General features: G+C 49.2%; 1 protein-coding gene across 2 annotated transcripts in view; it reads left to right on the plus strand.

Moving 5' to 3' along the window:
• Positions 1-10,763, plus strand: part of LOC710110 (tubulin alpha-1C chain) — a 47,937-nt gene extending 37,174 nt beyond the window's left edge. The window contains exons 1-4 of one of the 2 annotated variants that reach the window (XM_015151651.3): positions 2,462-2,560; positions 6,926-7,148; positions 7,279-7,427; positions 9,682-10,763. In XM_015151651.3, the coding sequence (XP_015007137.1) occupies positions 2,558-2,560; positions 6,926-7,148; positions 7,279-7,427; positions 9,682-10,656 (1,350 nt within the window). In that variant the 5' untranslated portion in view covers positions 2,462-2,557 and the 3' untranslated portion in view covers positions 10,657-10,763. Of the gene's footprint in view, positions 1-2,461; positions 2,561-6,925; positions 7,149-7,278; positions 7,428-9,681 lie in introns of those variants that run through there. The other variant, XM_028829447.2, reaches the window with a different exon arrangement.
• Positions 10,764-12,629: the final 1,866 nt, after the last annotated feature.

Below are 12,629 nucleotides of genomic sequence, written 5' to 3' on the forward strand. Positions count from 1 at the left end.
GGCTGAGCCCAGTGGATCACCTGAGGTCAGGAGTTTGAGACCAGCCTGACCAACATGGTGAAACCACATCTCTACTAAAAATACAAAATTAGCTGGGCGTGGTGGCACATGCCTGTAATCCCAGCTACTTGGGTGGCTGAGACAGGAGAATTGCTTGAACCTGGGAGGTGGAGGTTGCAGTGAGCTGATAGCGTGCCATTGCACTCCAGCCTGAGCAACAGAGCGAGACTTCATCTCAAAATAATAATAATAATTTAGCATATTTTTGGTGAATTCTGGAAACTGTCAACTAAAAAGTAAGATCAGTTTCTGCCTCTCCTTACACTGTAATTTTTAGACTCAGAAAGATCTATTAATATAAAGGGTGAATGTTTAACTGTCTATCCAGGAAAGAGATTTTTCCCAAAAAAATTCCAGCAGAGGGCAGCAAATTTAAATATGGATCCCAATGCTTAAAATTTATTTGAAGAGAATTACTTTTTTTTTTTCCTGAGACAGAGTCTCTGTCACTCAGGCTGGAGTGCAGTGGCACAATCTCTGTTCACTGCAACCTCCACCTCCCAGGTTCAAGCAATTCTGCCTCAGCCTCCCAAGTAGCTGGGATTACAGGTGTGCACCACCATGCTTGACTAATTTTTGCTTTTTTTTTTTTGGTAGAAATGGGATTTCACCATATTGGCCAGGCTGGTCTCAAACTCCTGACCTCAAGTGATCCGCCCAGCTCAGCCTCCCAAAGTGCTGGAATTACAGACTTGAGCCACTGCGCCAGGCCTGTTCGTTTTCTTCCTTATCCCACTCTAGAATATACTCTCCATGAGGCAGGGCCATCAGTTTTGCTCACACATATTCCCTAAGCACCTCGGATACTGTGCTAAATATATCTGGGGAATGAATGAAAAAGTTGAAAAGCTCTACTAAGACTAAAATCTCTACACATATGTTCCACAAGGGCCATTTTGTATGTGTGAGTTGAAGTATATATCTTGAACTCCTGACCTCAAGTGACCTGCCTGCCTCAGCTTCCCAAAGTGCTGGACTTAACAGGCGTGAGCCACCGTGCCCAGCCAGAAAATTCACTTTTGTTCTCTCAATATTTCCATAAACTCTGTGTCTCCCAGAGATGGTCAAGGAATTCATGAGCTAAGATAACGTGATAGAGTTGCAGAGAAACAAAAACAACAGAAATAAAGGGCGCTTCTCAGAAACCTTGGCAGAGATGGTCAGAGAGGCACATTTAGTATGAAGCAGTACAAGTTAGTGTTGAAGGATTTAATTCCTAGGAGCCCTACTTGCCTCATCTGCAAACGGGGTAATAATTCATAGGGCTTGTCATATGAATGAAATGTGATCATGTGATATGAAAAGCCAATTACTCGGCCGGGCGCGGTGGCTCATGCCTGTAATACCAGCACTTTGGGAGGCCGAGACGGGCAGATCACGAGGTCAAGAGATCGAGACCATCTGGCTAACACTGTGAAACCCTGTCTCTACTAAAAATACAAAACATTAGCCGGGTGTGGTGCCACGCGCCTGTAGTCTCCGCTACTCAGGAGGCTGAGGCAGGAGAATCGTTTGAACCCGGGAGGCAGAGGTTACAACGAGCTGAGATCGCGCCACTGCACTCCAGCCTGGGTGACAGAACGAGACTCCGTCCCCCCCACCCCCCCAAAAAAAGCCAACTACTCTGCATAGTTGGCAATCAAAAACTGGAAGCTATTCATTATCCTAATGAACTGAAAAAACCGCTTTCGCAGCTATAGGGAGGAGACTTAAGTTAGGAGCCAAGGTTCATTTAAAGAGGAGGTAAGGAAAAGCAGCCAAAAAGGTGGGAATAGGGTTTAAGGCGCGTTCGTGGTGATTCAGACCTAAAGTGGGAAGCAAGCCCTCTCTCTGGACAGCCCTCAGCAGCGAGGGGAGCGGGCGCCCAAGGGCCCAGCCGGGGTGCCCGGCAGCCAGGAATCCGAGGCGGAACCCGCAGCCTGGCCCCGGCGTCGGCGCCTCCCCGGCTGCGTAGGGAGCGCAGCCGCGGGGACCGGAGGCGAGGCCAGGGCAGTGCAGGAAGGGCTTCACTCCAGGGCGCGGTCGCCCTCTTACCTGACGTTTCCCCTCGCTGGGGTTTTGCCCACCTGACGCCCCCGCACCCACTGGGGACGGGGCAGACGCTTGGCCTGCTCTCTCCTCCCAGTGGACGCTTCCGCCCCTGTCCCAGCCCATTCTCCAGCCCTAGGACCCTTCCTCTCTTTCCTCCCCTTCCTGTTTCTGGCTCCTTCCGACGAGTTTGGTTTGAACGTTTGAATCAGCCAATCAGCGCCGCGCGCCCCAACTCCGTGGGTGCGGCCTGGCGCAGGCCAGGGCTCCAAGGTGGGGCCGCGGCGGCCCGGGGCGGGGCCCGGGGCCCGCCCTCACGACACGTGGCTGGGAACCGGGTATATAAGGCCTCTCGGGGGCGGGCCCCCCTTTCACTACTTCTCCCCCGGACTCCTTGGTAGTCTGTTAGTGGGAGATACTTGTCGCCCTTCGCCTCCTTCAACGCCGCAGACCCCTTCAAGTTCTAGTCATGGTGAGTGGGGTGCCTCGGGGCTGGGGAAGAGTGCGCGTCCCAGGGGACGGCGGGCCCGGGAACTACCGCCTGCACCTCGGGCCTCGCCCAGGACAGTTCCAGATGGCCCCGGTCCCCTCCGGTTAACCTGGCTTATGGTGGCCGGACTGGAAGGTCGAGTTCACTGGGCAGACACCAGTTCGGTCCCGAAGACCTGGCCCGGGTGCCGCCCTCAGTGGAAATGGAAAGCCCACTTGATCCTAGTGAGGGCTTTCCCCGCAGGGCCCGCGACTGTACTAGGGAGGAAGGTCAAGGAGCCTAGTCATTGGCCTCCAAGAACTTAAACTAAAAATCCCTCCCCACGTTTTCTCAAGCGACTTGTCCTTCCCACTGCCTTACGCACCGGGCTCCGGAGGCCCTCGTGCGCTCCCGCACCGACGGTGCAGCACTTCCTGGCGCCCGCTCTCCAGCACCCAGTGACTCGCTGCTGAGTCACCTGTGGCCCGGCCCTGGGGAGAGCTTCCAACTGCGCCAGTCCACCTGAGGATGGAGGCGGGCCCCTCCCTGGAAGGGAATAATTAACTTTCACGTTGCCTAAACCTGCATTTCTGGTGTTAATCTAGTGGTAGGTTTACAGCTGGAGCTTTCTACTTAAGCCGGGTTTAAAAACACGTCCACAAAAGGATATTTTCTTATAAAATCAGAGTTGGCCCGGTGCGGTGGCTCACGCCTGTAATCCCAGCACTTGTTCGAGACCAGCCTGGCCAACGTGGTGAAACCCCGTCTCTACTTTAAAAAAAAAAAAAAAAAAAAAAAAAGCTGGGCATGGTGGCGCGCGCCTGTAAGCTACTCGGGAGGCTGAGGCAGGAAAATCGCTTGAACCCAGGAGGCGTAGGTTGCCCTGAGCCGAGATCGCGCCACTGCACTCTAGCCTGGGCGACAGAGCGAAACTCCGTCTCAAAAAAAACGGAAACCCCAGAGTAAACTAGTACCACGTGTTCTTAGTTCGGTTTTCAAGAAACGTGAAATTATACACAACTTGAGTGTTCTCTATAAAGCTTCCAGAAGTATTGAAAACAACTATCTTAGGCCGGGCGCGATGGCGTATGTTGGTAATCCCAGCACTTTGGGAGTCCGAGGCGGGAGGACCGCTTGAGCTCAGGAGGTCGAGACCAGACTGGGAAACACGGTGAAACTCCGTCTATACAAAAATTAGCTTGGCATCTTGATGCGCGCCCGTAGCTTCTCGGGAGGCAGGGGTGGGAGGATCTTTTGAGCCTGGGAGGTGGAAGCTGCAGTGAGCCTAGATCCCACCACTGCACTCCAACGAGACCTTATCTCAAAAATACATATATGAATTTAAATATAAAAATCATATGTAAATACATGTATATGTCGCACTGTACAACTTATTGTTTCTTTTCAAGCAATACCAAAAAGTTACTGGTAAAAGTGTGATTCACAAAGTAGTTGAGACCCTTTAAAAAGCAGGAGAGCGGCCGGGCGCGGTGGCTCACGCCTGTAATCCCAGCACTTTGGGAGGCCGAGGCGGGTGGATCACCTGAGGTCAGGAGTTGAAGACCAGCCTGGCCAACATGGTGAAACCCCCGTCTCAACGAAAAATACATAAAAATTAACTGGGCCTGGTGGCGAGCGCCTGTAATCCCAGCTGCTTCAGGAGGCTGAGGCAGGAAAATCACTTGAACCTGGGAGGCAGAGGTTGCAGTGAGCTGAGATGGTGCCACTGCACTCCAGCCTGGGTGACAAGAGTGAAACTCTGTTTTTAAAATAAAAAATTTAAAAAAAAAAGAGCGGCAGCAGACTGATTTGGGCGAACACTGGTTAAATTTTCTTGTTTTTTAACGAGAGGAAAGAGCTGCTTATCCAGTGAACACTAGACCAGTTGACTCCACCTGTGCCTCACTTTCTCCCACGTGGCCAGGGGAGAGTGGAGGGTAAGGCAGTGGCCGAGGACATTGCCACTCATTGTTAAAATGAGTGGATCTTAGATATTTTATCTCCTTGGGCCTGGGGGCCATCATGGTCAGGTATCTGGTTATCTCCAGCTTTTTGGGGCTTTGGCGTTTCCAAAGTCCAGTTAAAGATAAACATGATGCCGGGCGTGGTGGCTTACGCCTATAATCCCAGCACTTTGGGAGGCCGAGGTGGGCGGATCACCTGAGGTCAGGAGTTCAACACCAACCTGGCCAACATGGTGAAACCTCATCTCTACTAAAAATAAAAAAATTAGCCGGGGATGGTGGTGGGCACCTGTAATCCCAGCTGCTTGGGAGGCTGAGGCAGGAGAATCACTTGAACCTGGAAGGCGGAGTTTGCAGTGAGCCAAGATCATGCCACTGTACTCCAGCCTGGGCAACAGAGCGAGATATTTTCTCGAAAGAAAAAGGTAAACATGATGCAATGGTAAATAATCATGGGCTCATTAGAACAAACTACTCCTGTTCTCCCACAGACCTGGAGCTGGGCAAGTAGACACAGGTGGTGCTGAGCTTGCTGATGTGGTCAGGAGACCTTGATTATTTCATGGGGAGTGTAGGCGGGAAGGAGGTTAAAGGTTGTGAGTAATTAGGGTTTTATTATCTCTTGGGTTATGAGACCAGGCCCTTTGAGAACTTATCGAGTGCTCTGCCAGTCTCCAAAGTGGCTAATCTGACTTATGATGAAATACTAAACACCTATTTTGTGTTCCTGTTAAGTCTGTGTGTACAGATTCTATGTTTGTTGCCTTATTTTACTAAGCAGGTGTGGGTTTGGTAACTTCTAACCATATTTTGCTTTGGCTCCTCTGGCCCTTCTAAATTGGTCTACCTCAAAAAATATATAGAGAGAGAAAGAGAGACAGACTGACTGAGTCTTGGCTGTTTCCCAGGCTGAAGTGCAGTGGTGAGATCTCTGCAGTTGCCACCTCCTGGGTTTGGGTTCAGGTGATTCTCATGCCTCAGCTTACCCCAAGTAGCTGGGACCTACAAGCGCACACCACCGTGCCTGGATAATTCTCGTTTTTTTTTTTTTTTTTTTTTGGAGACGGAGTCTTGCTCTGTCGCCCAGGCTGGAGTGCAGTGGCCGGATCTCAGCTCACTGCAAGCTCTGCCTCCCGGGTTCACGCCATTCTCCTGCCTCAGCCTCCCGAGTGGCTGGGACTACAGGCGCCCGCCACCACGCCCGGCTAGTTTTTCGTATTTTAGTAGAGATGGGGTTTCACCGTGTTAGCCAGGATGGTCTCGATCTCCTGACCTGGTGATCCGCCCGTCTCGGCCTCCCAAAGTGCTGGGATTACAGGCTTGAGCCACCGCGCCCGGCTAATTCCCGTATTTTTAGTAGAGACGGGGTTTCAGCATGTGGCCAGGCTGGTCTTGAACTCCTGACCTCAGGTGATCTGCCCACCTTGGCCTCCCAAAGTGCTGGGATTACTGGTGTAAGCCAGCACCTGGCCAGAAACAACTGATTTCTTAACCTATCAGTAAAGTCTTGGTAACATTTCTAGCCTTTATTATTATGGTCTTCCCTCTCCCGGAGATGTTTTGATGGTGAAGGAAAAATGTTCTTCCTAACAGATTCTTCTACATGGTTAAAAAGCTGCCTCTGACCACAGTTTTTAAAATACAGCTAACTGCTGCTTATCCAGCATTTTCTTCATGAGTCATATGGCTGTAGTTTGCTGGTTTAAGCTGGTTTTAAAGGAGGGAGGCAGAAGCTTTTGTCTCCCAAAGAATAGGATTAAAGCAGGACCAGAATGAGCTCAGTAGTTACACAATCATTCAGAGAATGAATCAGAGCTGGAAAGGGGAATTTTGCCTTAGTTTAAGGAATCATATCTACTGTGGCTACAAAGCAACGGTCTGGCCTTGCCGAGTAGTTCATGAACATATCTTTGGTTTTCCAAGGCATTTTTGCTGAATTAGGTCTTCAAAAATTTTTACTTTTGAAAGTAGTCCCTGAGCAGGAGTGGCCTGCTGAAAAATGGTTATCTTTTTTTGTTTGAGATGGAATCTCTGTCACTCAGGCTGGAGGGCAGTGGTGTGATCTCAGCTCACTGCAGCCTCCACCTCCTGGGTTCAAGTGATTCTCCTGCCTCAGTCTCCCAAGTAGCTGGGACTTACAGGTGTGTGCCACCATGCCCGGCTAATTTTTTTTTTGTATTTTTAGTAGAGACACAGTTTTGCCATGTTGGCCAGGCAGGTCTCGAACTCCTGACCTCAGGTGATCACCTGCCTCAGCCTCCCAAAGTACTGGGATTACAGGCGTGAGTCACTGCGCCCAGCCAGTTATCTGTCTTGAAGGTTAATCAGTCATTAGGTGTGAATCATTCCTAAACGTCCCATCTGATGTATCATATCCTGACATTTTCCTTTCTTCCTCCCACAGCGTGAGTGCATCTCCATCCATGTTGGCCAGGCTGGTGTCCAGATTGGCAATGCCTGCTGGGAGCTCTACTGCCTGGAACATGGCATCCAGCCTGATGGCCAGATGCCAAGTGACAAGACCATTGGGGGAGGAGATGATTCCTTCAACACCTTCTTCAGTGAGACGGGCGCTGGCAAGCATGTGCCCCGGGCCGTGTTTGTAGACCTAGAACCTACTGTCATTGGTGAGTTGACCTCAGTAACCCAAGTGAGATCCCAGGGTGCTGGGACAGGAGGTCTGTCCTGGGGGCTCCACTAGTCACCCACTCACCCACTCTTTCCTTCTCCCCTGCTCCTCACCGTCATCTTCTCCAGATGAAGTTCGCACTGGCACCTACCGTCAGCTCTTCCACCCTGAGCAACTCATCACAGGCAAGGAAGATGCTGCCAATAACTATGCCCGAGGGCACTACACCATTGGCAAGGAGATCATTGACCTCGTGTTGGACCGAATTCGCAAGCTGGTAAATATAGTACTTTAAATAAAGTGGGGCAAGAGTTTCTTTTGTGGTTCTGAGACCAAACTACAAAAATCATTCTTTGCAACTGAAATGAGACTATTGGCATTGCAACTAAAATGCAACTGCTCACTAAATTAATTGGATCTCTGAACCAGATGGTCTTGGGTTTATGGGATAACTATGGGGTAGGAGGAAGTGCTCATTAGCCTATTTTGATTCAAGCTGAGACACCCCTTTTGAGGTCATCTTAGTCACACTGAGTGAGTAGGTGGCTGACTTCTATATACAACTAATTGATTAAAGTCACTTAAAAAATCTGGACTGGTTCCTTCATGTCAATAAAGTTCAGAGAACAAGAAGCCAGTGTCACACTGACAAGAAACAGCCAACAGTGGAAACTTCCAGTACAGCTGAAAGTGGAGTCGGGAGCTTCCTTATGAAGTGTGCTGTTTGGATCACTTTAAGAGCCTGGCAATCAGATGACTCTTTGCTCCTTAGGCATGTGGGCAGCTTGTAAGTAATTAACCAGAGATCAAGCATGATGGCCTGGGCAGAGTAACTTGTCAAGAAAATCACATTGTATTAAGCCCAGCCATGACTGCTCCATTCTAAAAAAAAGAATGGCCTCATCATTCATGGCTTCATACTTTCCTCAAATGTTTACGTAGTCTTCCCAGAAAAACTGGACTGATGTTTCCTATGCTTAAAAACTAAGCTTTAGTTACAAGCACTGACTTGGAAATCAGGACCTGCCTTTAGGGACAAATAAACCTAGTAGCTAGTTAGGGTTCTGGAGTGAGGTTTATTGCCTGCCAAAATAATTGCATTTGTCCTTAGCGTTACTGGGTTCACAGGAGGCTTAATGGGTGTAATTGGTAGGTGAGAGTCTGTCTTGTGCATTGATCTCATGTAGTTTATGGACCCACAGGCTATGAGGGAGCCGAGTAGAGATGTTCACAAATCTGAGGCCCATCACTTGGAGAAGCAAGAGTTTACAACAGAATACTTTATTTGGAAGGTCAAAATCATTCCTTCTTAAAGTAGCAATTTGCTAACCGAAATAGCCCAGTTAGGTGGAAGAAATCCCCAACAATCTGAGGTCTCATGGAATTGTGGTTGTGTCACTTTACCCGAAATGAATGGACTTCTTGGTACCTGGTATCATATATTGGGTGCTTACTGTGCCAAGCACTATGCTAAGTACTTATTTAATTCTCAACCTAAGGTAGATTACTATTCTCTTTTTTTTTTTTTTTTGAGACGGAGTCTCGCTCTGTAGCCCAGGCTGGAGTGCAGTGGCCGGATCTCAGCTCACTGCAAGCTCCACCTCCCGGGTTCACGCCATTCTCCGGCCTCAGCCTCCCGAGTAGCTGGGACTACAGGCGCCCGCCACCTCGCCCGGCTAGTTTTTTTTTTTTTTTTTTTTGTATTTCTTAGTAGAGACGGGGTTTCACCGTGTTAGCCGGGATGGTCTCGATCTCCTGACCTCGTGATCCGCCCATCTCGGCCTCCCAAAGTGCTGGGATTACAGGCTTGAGCCACCGCGCCCGGCCAGATTACTATTCTCATTTAATCAGTGGAAAAACTGAGAAATGAATGTGGTCATACAGTAAGGAACTGGTACAGCCAGATCCTGACACAGCCTGACTCCAGTACCAGGGTGTTAGAACTTTGGCTATTCTGTTGTTCCACCTCAGAAAGCAGCTGCCAAATCTTTATAAGACATCCACTGTACTGGGCTGGTGATCCTGGGCCTGCCCCTTAGGAGCGCTCCAACTAAGAAACTGCCCTGTTCTGTGGCCACAGCAAGGGAACCAGAGGCTGCCCTCCCAGTTACCAAAACTTGAGTCGTGTATGCAAGCCTAGACCTTGTGATTCCTCTGCCTGAGGAAATAGTTCATCTTAAAATAGTCTTAGCAGAGGTTTTCTGCTCAAGGACTTGATTGTGAAAAGTTGCTCTGAATCACTTAGCACTTAGAAGCTTTTTTTTTGTTTTGTTTTGTTTTGTTTTGTTGTGAGACAGTCTACTCTGTCATCCAGGCTGGAGTGTAGTGGCATGATCATCAGTCTCGAATGCATGGGCTCAAATGGTCCTCCCACCTTGGACTCCCAAAGTGTTGATTACAGGCGTGAGCCACTGCACCTGGCCCAGAAGAGTTTTAAAATTGGAATTGGTGTAGCCATAGATTTATAGAAGTCCTCTGCAGGTTTCACCAAATGTCTTGCAACACTAAAATGAAACGTTTTTATTTTGCAGGCTGACCAGTGTACCGGTCTCCAGGGCTTCTTGGTTTTCCACAGCTTTGGTGGGGGAACTGGTTCTGGGTTCACCTCCCTGCTCATGGAACGTCTCTCAGTTGATTATGGCAAGAAGTCCAAGCTGGAGTTCTCCATTTACCCAGCGCCCCAGGTTTCCACAGCTGTAGTTGAGCCCTACAACTCCATCCTCACCACCCACACCACCCTGGAGCACTCTGATTGTGCCTTCATGGTAGACAATGAGGCCATCTATGACATCTGTCGTAGAAACCTCGATATTGAGCGCCCAACCTACACTAACCTTAACCGCCTTATTAGCCAGATTGTGTCCTCCATCACTGCTTCCCTGAGATTTGATGGAGCCCTGAATGTTGACCTGACAGAATTCCAGACCAACCTGGTGCCCTATCCCCGCATCCACTTCCCTCTGGCCACATACGCCCCTGTCATCTCTGCTGAGAAAGCCTACCATGAACAGCTTACTGTAGCAGAGATCACCAATGCTTGCTTTGAGCCAGCCAACCAGATGGTGAAATGTGACCCTCGCCATGGTAAATACATGGCTTGCTGCCTGTTGTACCGTGGTGATGTGGTTCCCAAAGATGTCAATGCTGCCATTGCCACCATCAAGACCAAGCGTACCATCCAGTTTGTGGATTGGTGCCCCACTGGCTTCAAGGTTGGCATCAACTACCAGCCTCCCACTGTGGTGCCTGGTGGAGACCTGGCCAAGGTTCAGAGAGCTGTGTGCATGCTGAGCAACACTACAGCTGTTGCCGAGGCCTGGGCTCGCCTGGACCACAAGTTTGACCTGATGTATGCCAAGCGTGCCTTTGTTCACTGGTATGTGGGTGAGGGGATGGAGGAAGGCGAGTTTTCAGAGGCCCGTGAGGACATGGCTGCCCTTGAGAAGGATTATGAGGAGGTTGGAGCAGATAGTGCTGATGGAGAGGATGAGGGTGAAGAGTATTAACCTGTGTGCTGTACTTTTACACTCCATTGTCTTGGAACTGTCTTATTTTTGTTCTGTAAATGTCTATTGCCCTAAATTGTTAATAAAAGTGATGTTTCCATTTTAAATGTCTAGCTGACTTAAATACTTGATCCAGTTAAAGTTGGATGTATGAGGCTGGTAGATGAACCACCTGACTTGAGGGTCTTGCTCTGTTGCCCAGGCTGGAGTACAGTGGCATGATCATAGCTCATTGCAGCCTTAAGCTCCTGGGCTCATGTGATTCTCCTGCCTCAGCCTCCTGAGTAGCTGGGGACTACAGGTGCATACCACCATGCCCAGCTATTTTTATTTCTTGTAGAGATGGGTTCTTGCTATGCTGCCCAGGGTAGTCTTGAACCGGCTTCAAGTGATCCTCCTGCCTCAACCTCTCAAAGTTTTGATTATAGGCATGAGCCACTGCCCAGCTTGTTGGTTTATCTGTTTTTAATTTGGGCCTGAAGTGAGTGGTTATAGAATCATTTTGTAAGCAAGGAAACAAGTTCAGATTGAGCCAGTGCTTCTGTAACAAAAATGGATGTGAATCAACAGTAAATACTAAAATGCAGGTTTGGGGTCAACCTGGTGGCTCATGTACTTCGGGAGGCCAAGTTGGGTGATCACATGAGCCCCCGGAGTTCGAGACCAGCCTGGGCAACATGATGAAACCCCATCTCTACCAAAAAATTTGTGTGGTATTAGGGTTAGGGTATAGGGCACGTGCCTATAGTCCTAGCTACTTGGGAGGCTGAGGTGGGAGGACCACCTGAGCCCAAGGAGGTTGAGGCTGCAGTGAGCAGTGATTGTACGACTGCATTCCAGCCTGGGTAACAGGGAGACCCCTGACTTGCATTTAAAAACAAAATGCAGGTTCTAAATCTATAGGCCTGAGGTGAGGCTTCAGACATGTCTTAATTGTTTTTTCTTAGAGATAGTCTCTGTTGCCCAGACTGCAGTGCAATGGCATCATCATAGCTCACCGCACCCCCCTGACCTGGGCTAAGCCATCCTCCCACCTCAGCCTCCCAAGTAGCTGGGACTAAAGGTGTGTGGCACCATGCCTGGCTGATTCTTGTATTTTTTTTTTTTTTTTTTTTTTGGTGGAGATGGGGTTTGCCATATTGCTTAGGCTGGCCTTGAATTCCTGGGCTCAAGCAGTCCTGCCTCCCAAAGTGCTGGGATTACAGAAGTGGGCCACCACACCTGGCCCCTAGATACTTTTTTTTAATAACCTCCCAAATGATGCTGTTGGTCTGATGTGACCACATGTACAGTAGCAAAGGGTTAGATAACAGTAAATGTTGGAGCCAAAATTCAGGTGCCCAGCCACACTGCCAGAACTATTGCTGTCAGTCTTTAATAAAGTATTGGTCGCATGAGAAGGGCTTGGAATCCTGATTTATTCCATACTTAGCTGAAACCTACAATGGCAAAGATGGTTTGCACTGAAGGGGTTATTGCTTAGAGAAAGTGAAGCTGTCAGACAAAATACCAGTCACTGGTTTTTCATGCTTGACCCAAATTGTATGTCATGGAGATTATTTAAAGTAGGAGTAATATGCATGTGTACGAAAGATTGGAGAGGGGTGAGTTCTCTGATTTGGACTTTTTTCCAAGCACCTGTTGGAGGACCGTGGTTCTTGAGAGCAGACGGGTGAAGGGGCATGAGTGTTACACGTAGCTGGAGAGCTTGGTGCCTGGTACTCAGTTGAACTCTGAGCAATGGGAAAGGACAATGACTAAAAGGTCAGGCTTCATGCAGAAGGGAGGAATCGGTTTTGGTGCCTGGGTGCTTGCGTGAGTGGGAATGCCTAATGAGTGGCAGCAGATGGGCCCTGGGGGCACAGTTGCAGACATAACTCACCTCTCCTCCGTGACTTTATTCTGATGGTACCCAGTTACCATCCCTTTCCCAAAGGTGTTTTGTATCCCTTACCCATTGCTCACTTTAGCCC

The sequence above is a fragment of the Macaca mulatta genome, chromosome 11, assembly GCF_049350105.2.
Source record: "Macaca mulatta isolate MMU2019108-1 chromosome 11, T2T-MMU8v2.0, whole genome shotgun sequence".
Classification (NCBI taxonomy): Eukaryota; Metazoa; Chordata; class Mammalia; order Primates; family Cercopithecidae; genus Macaca; species Macaca mulatta.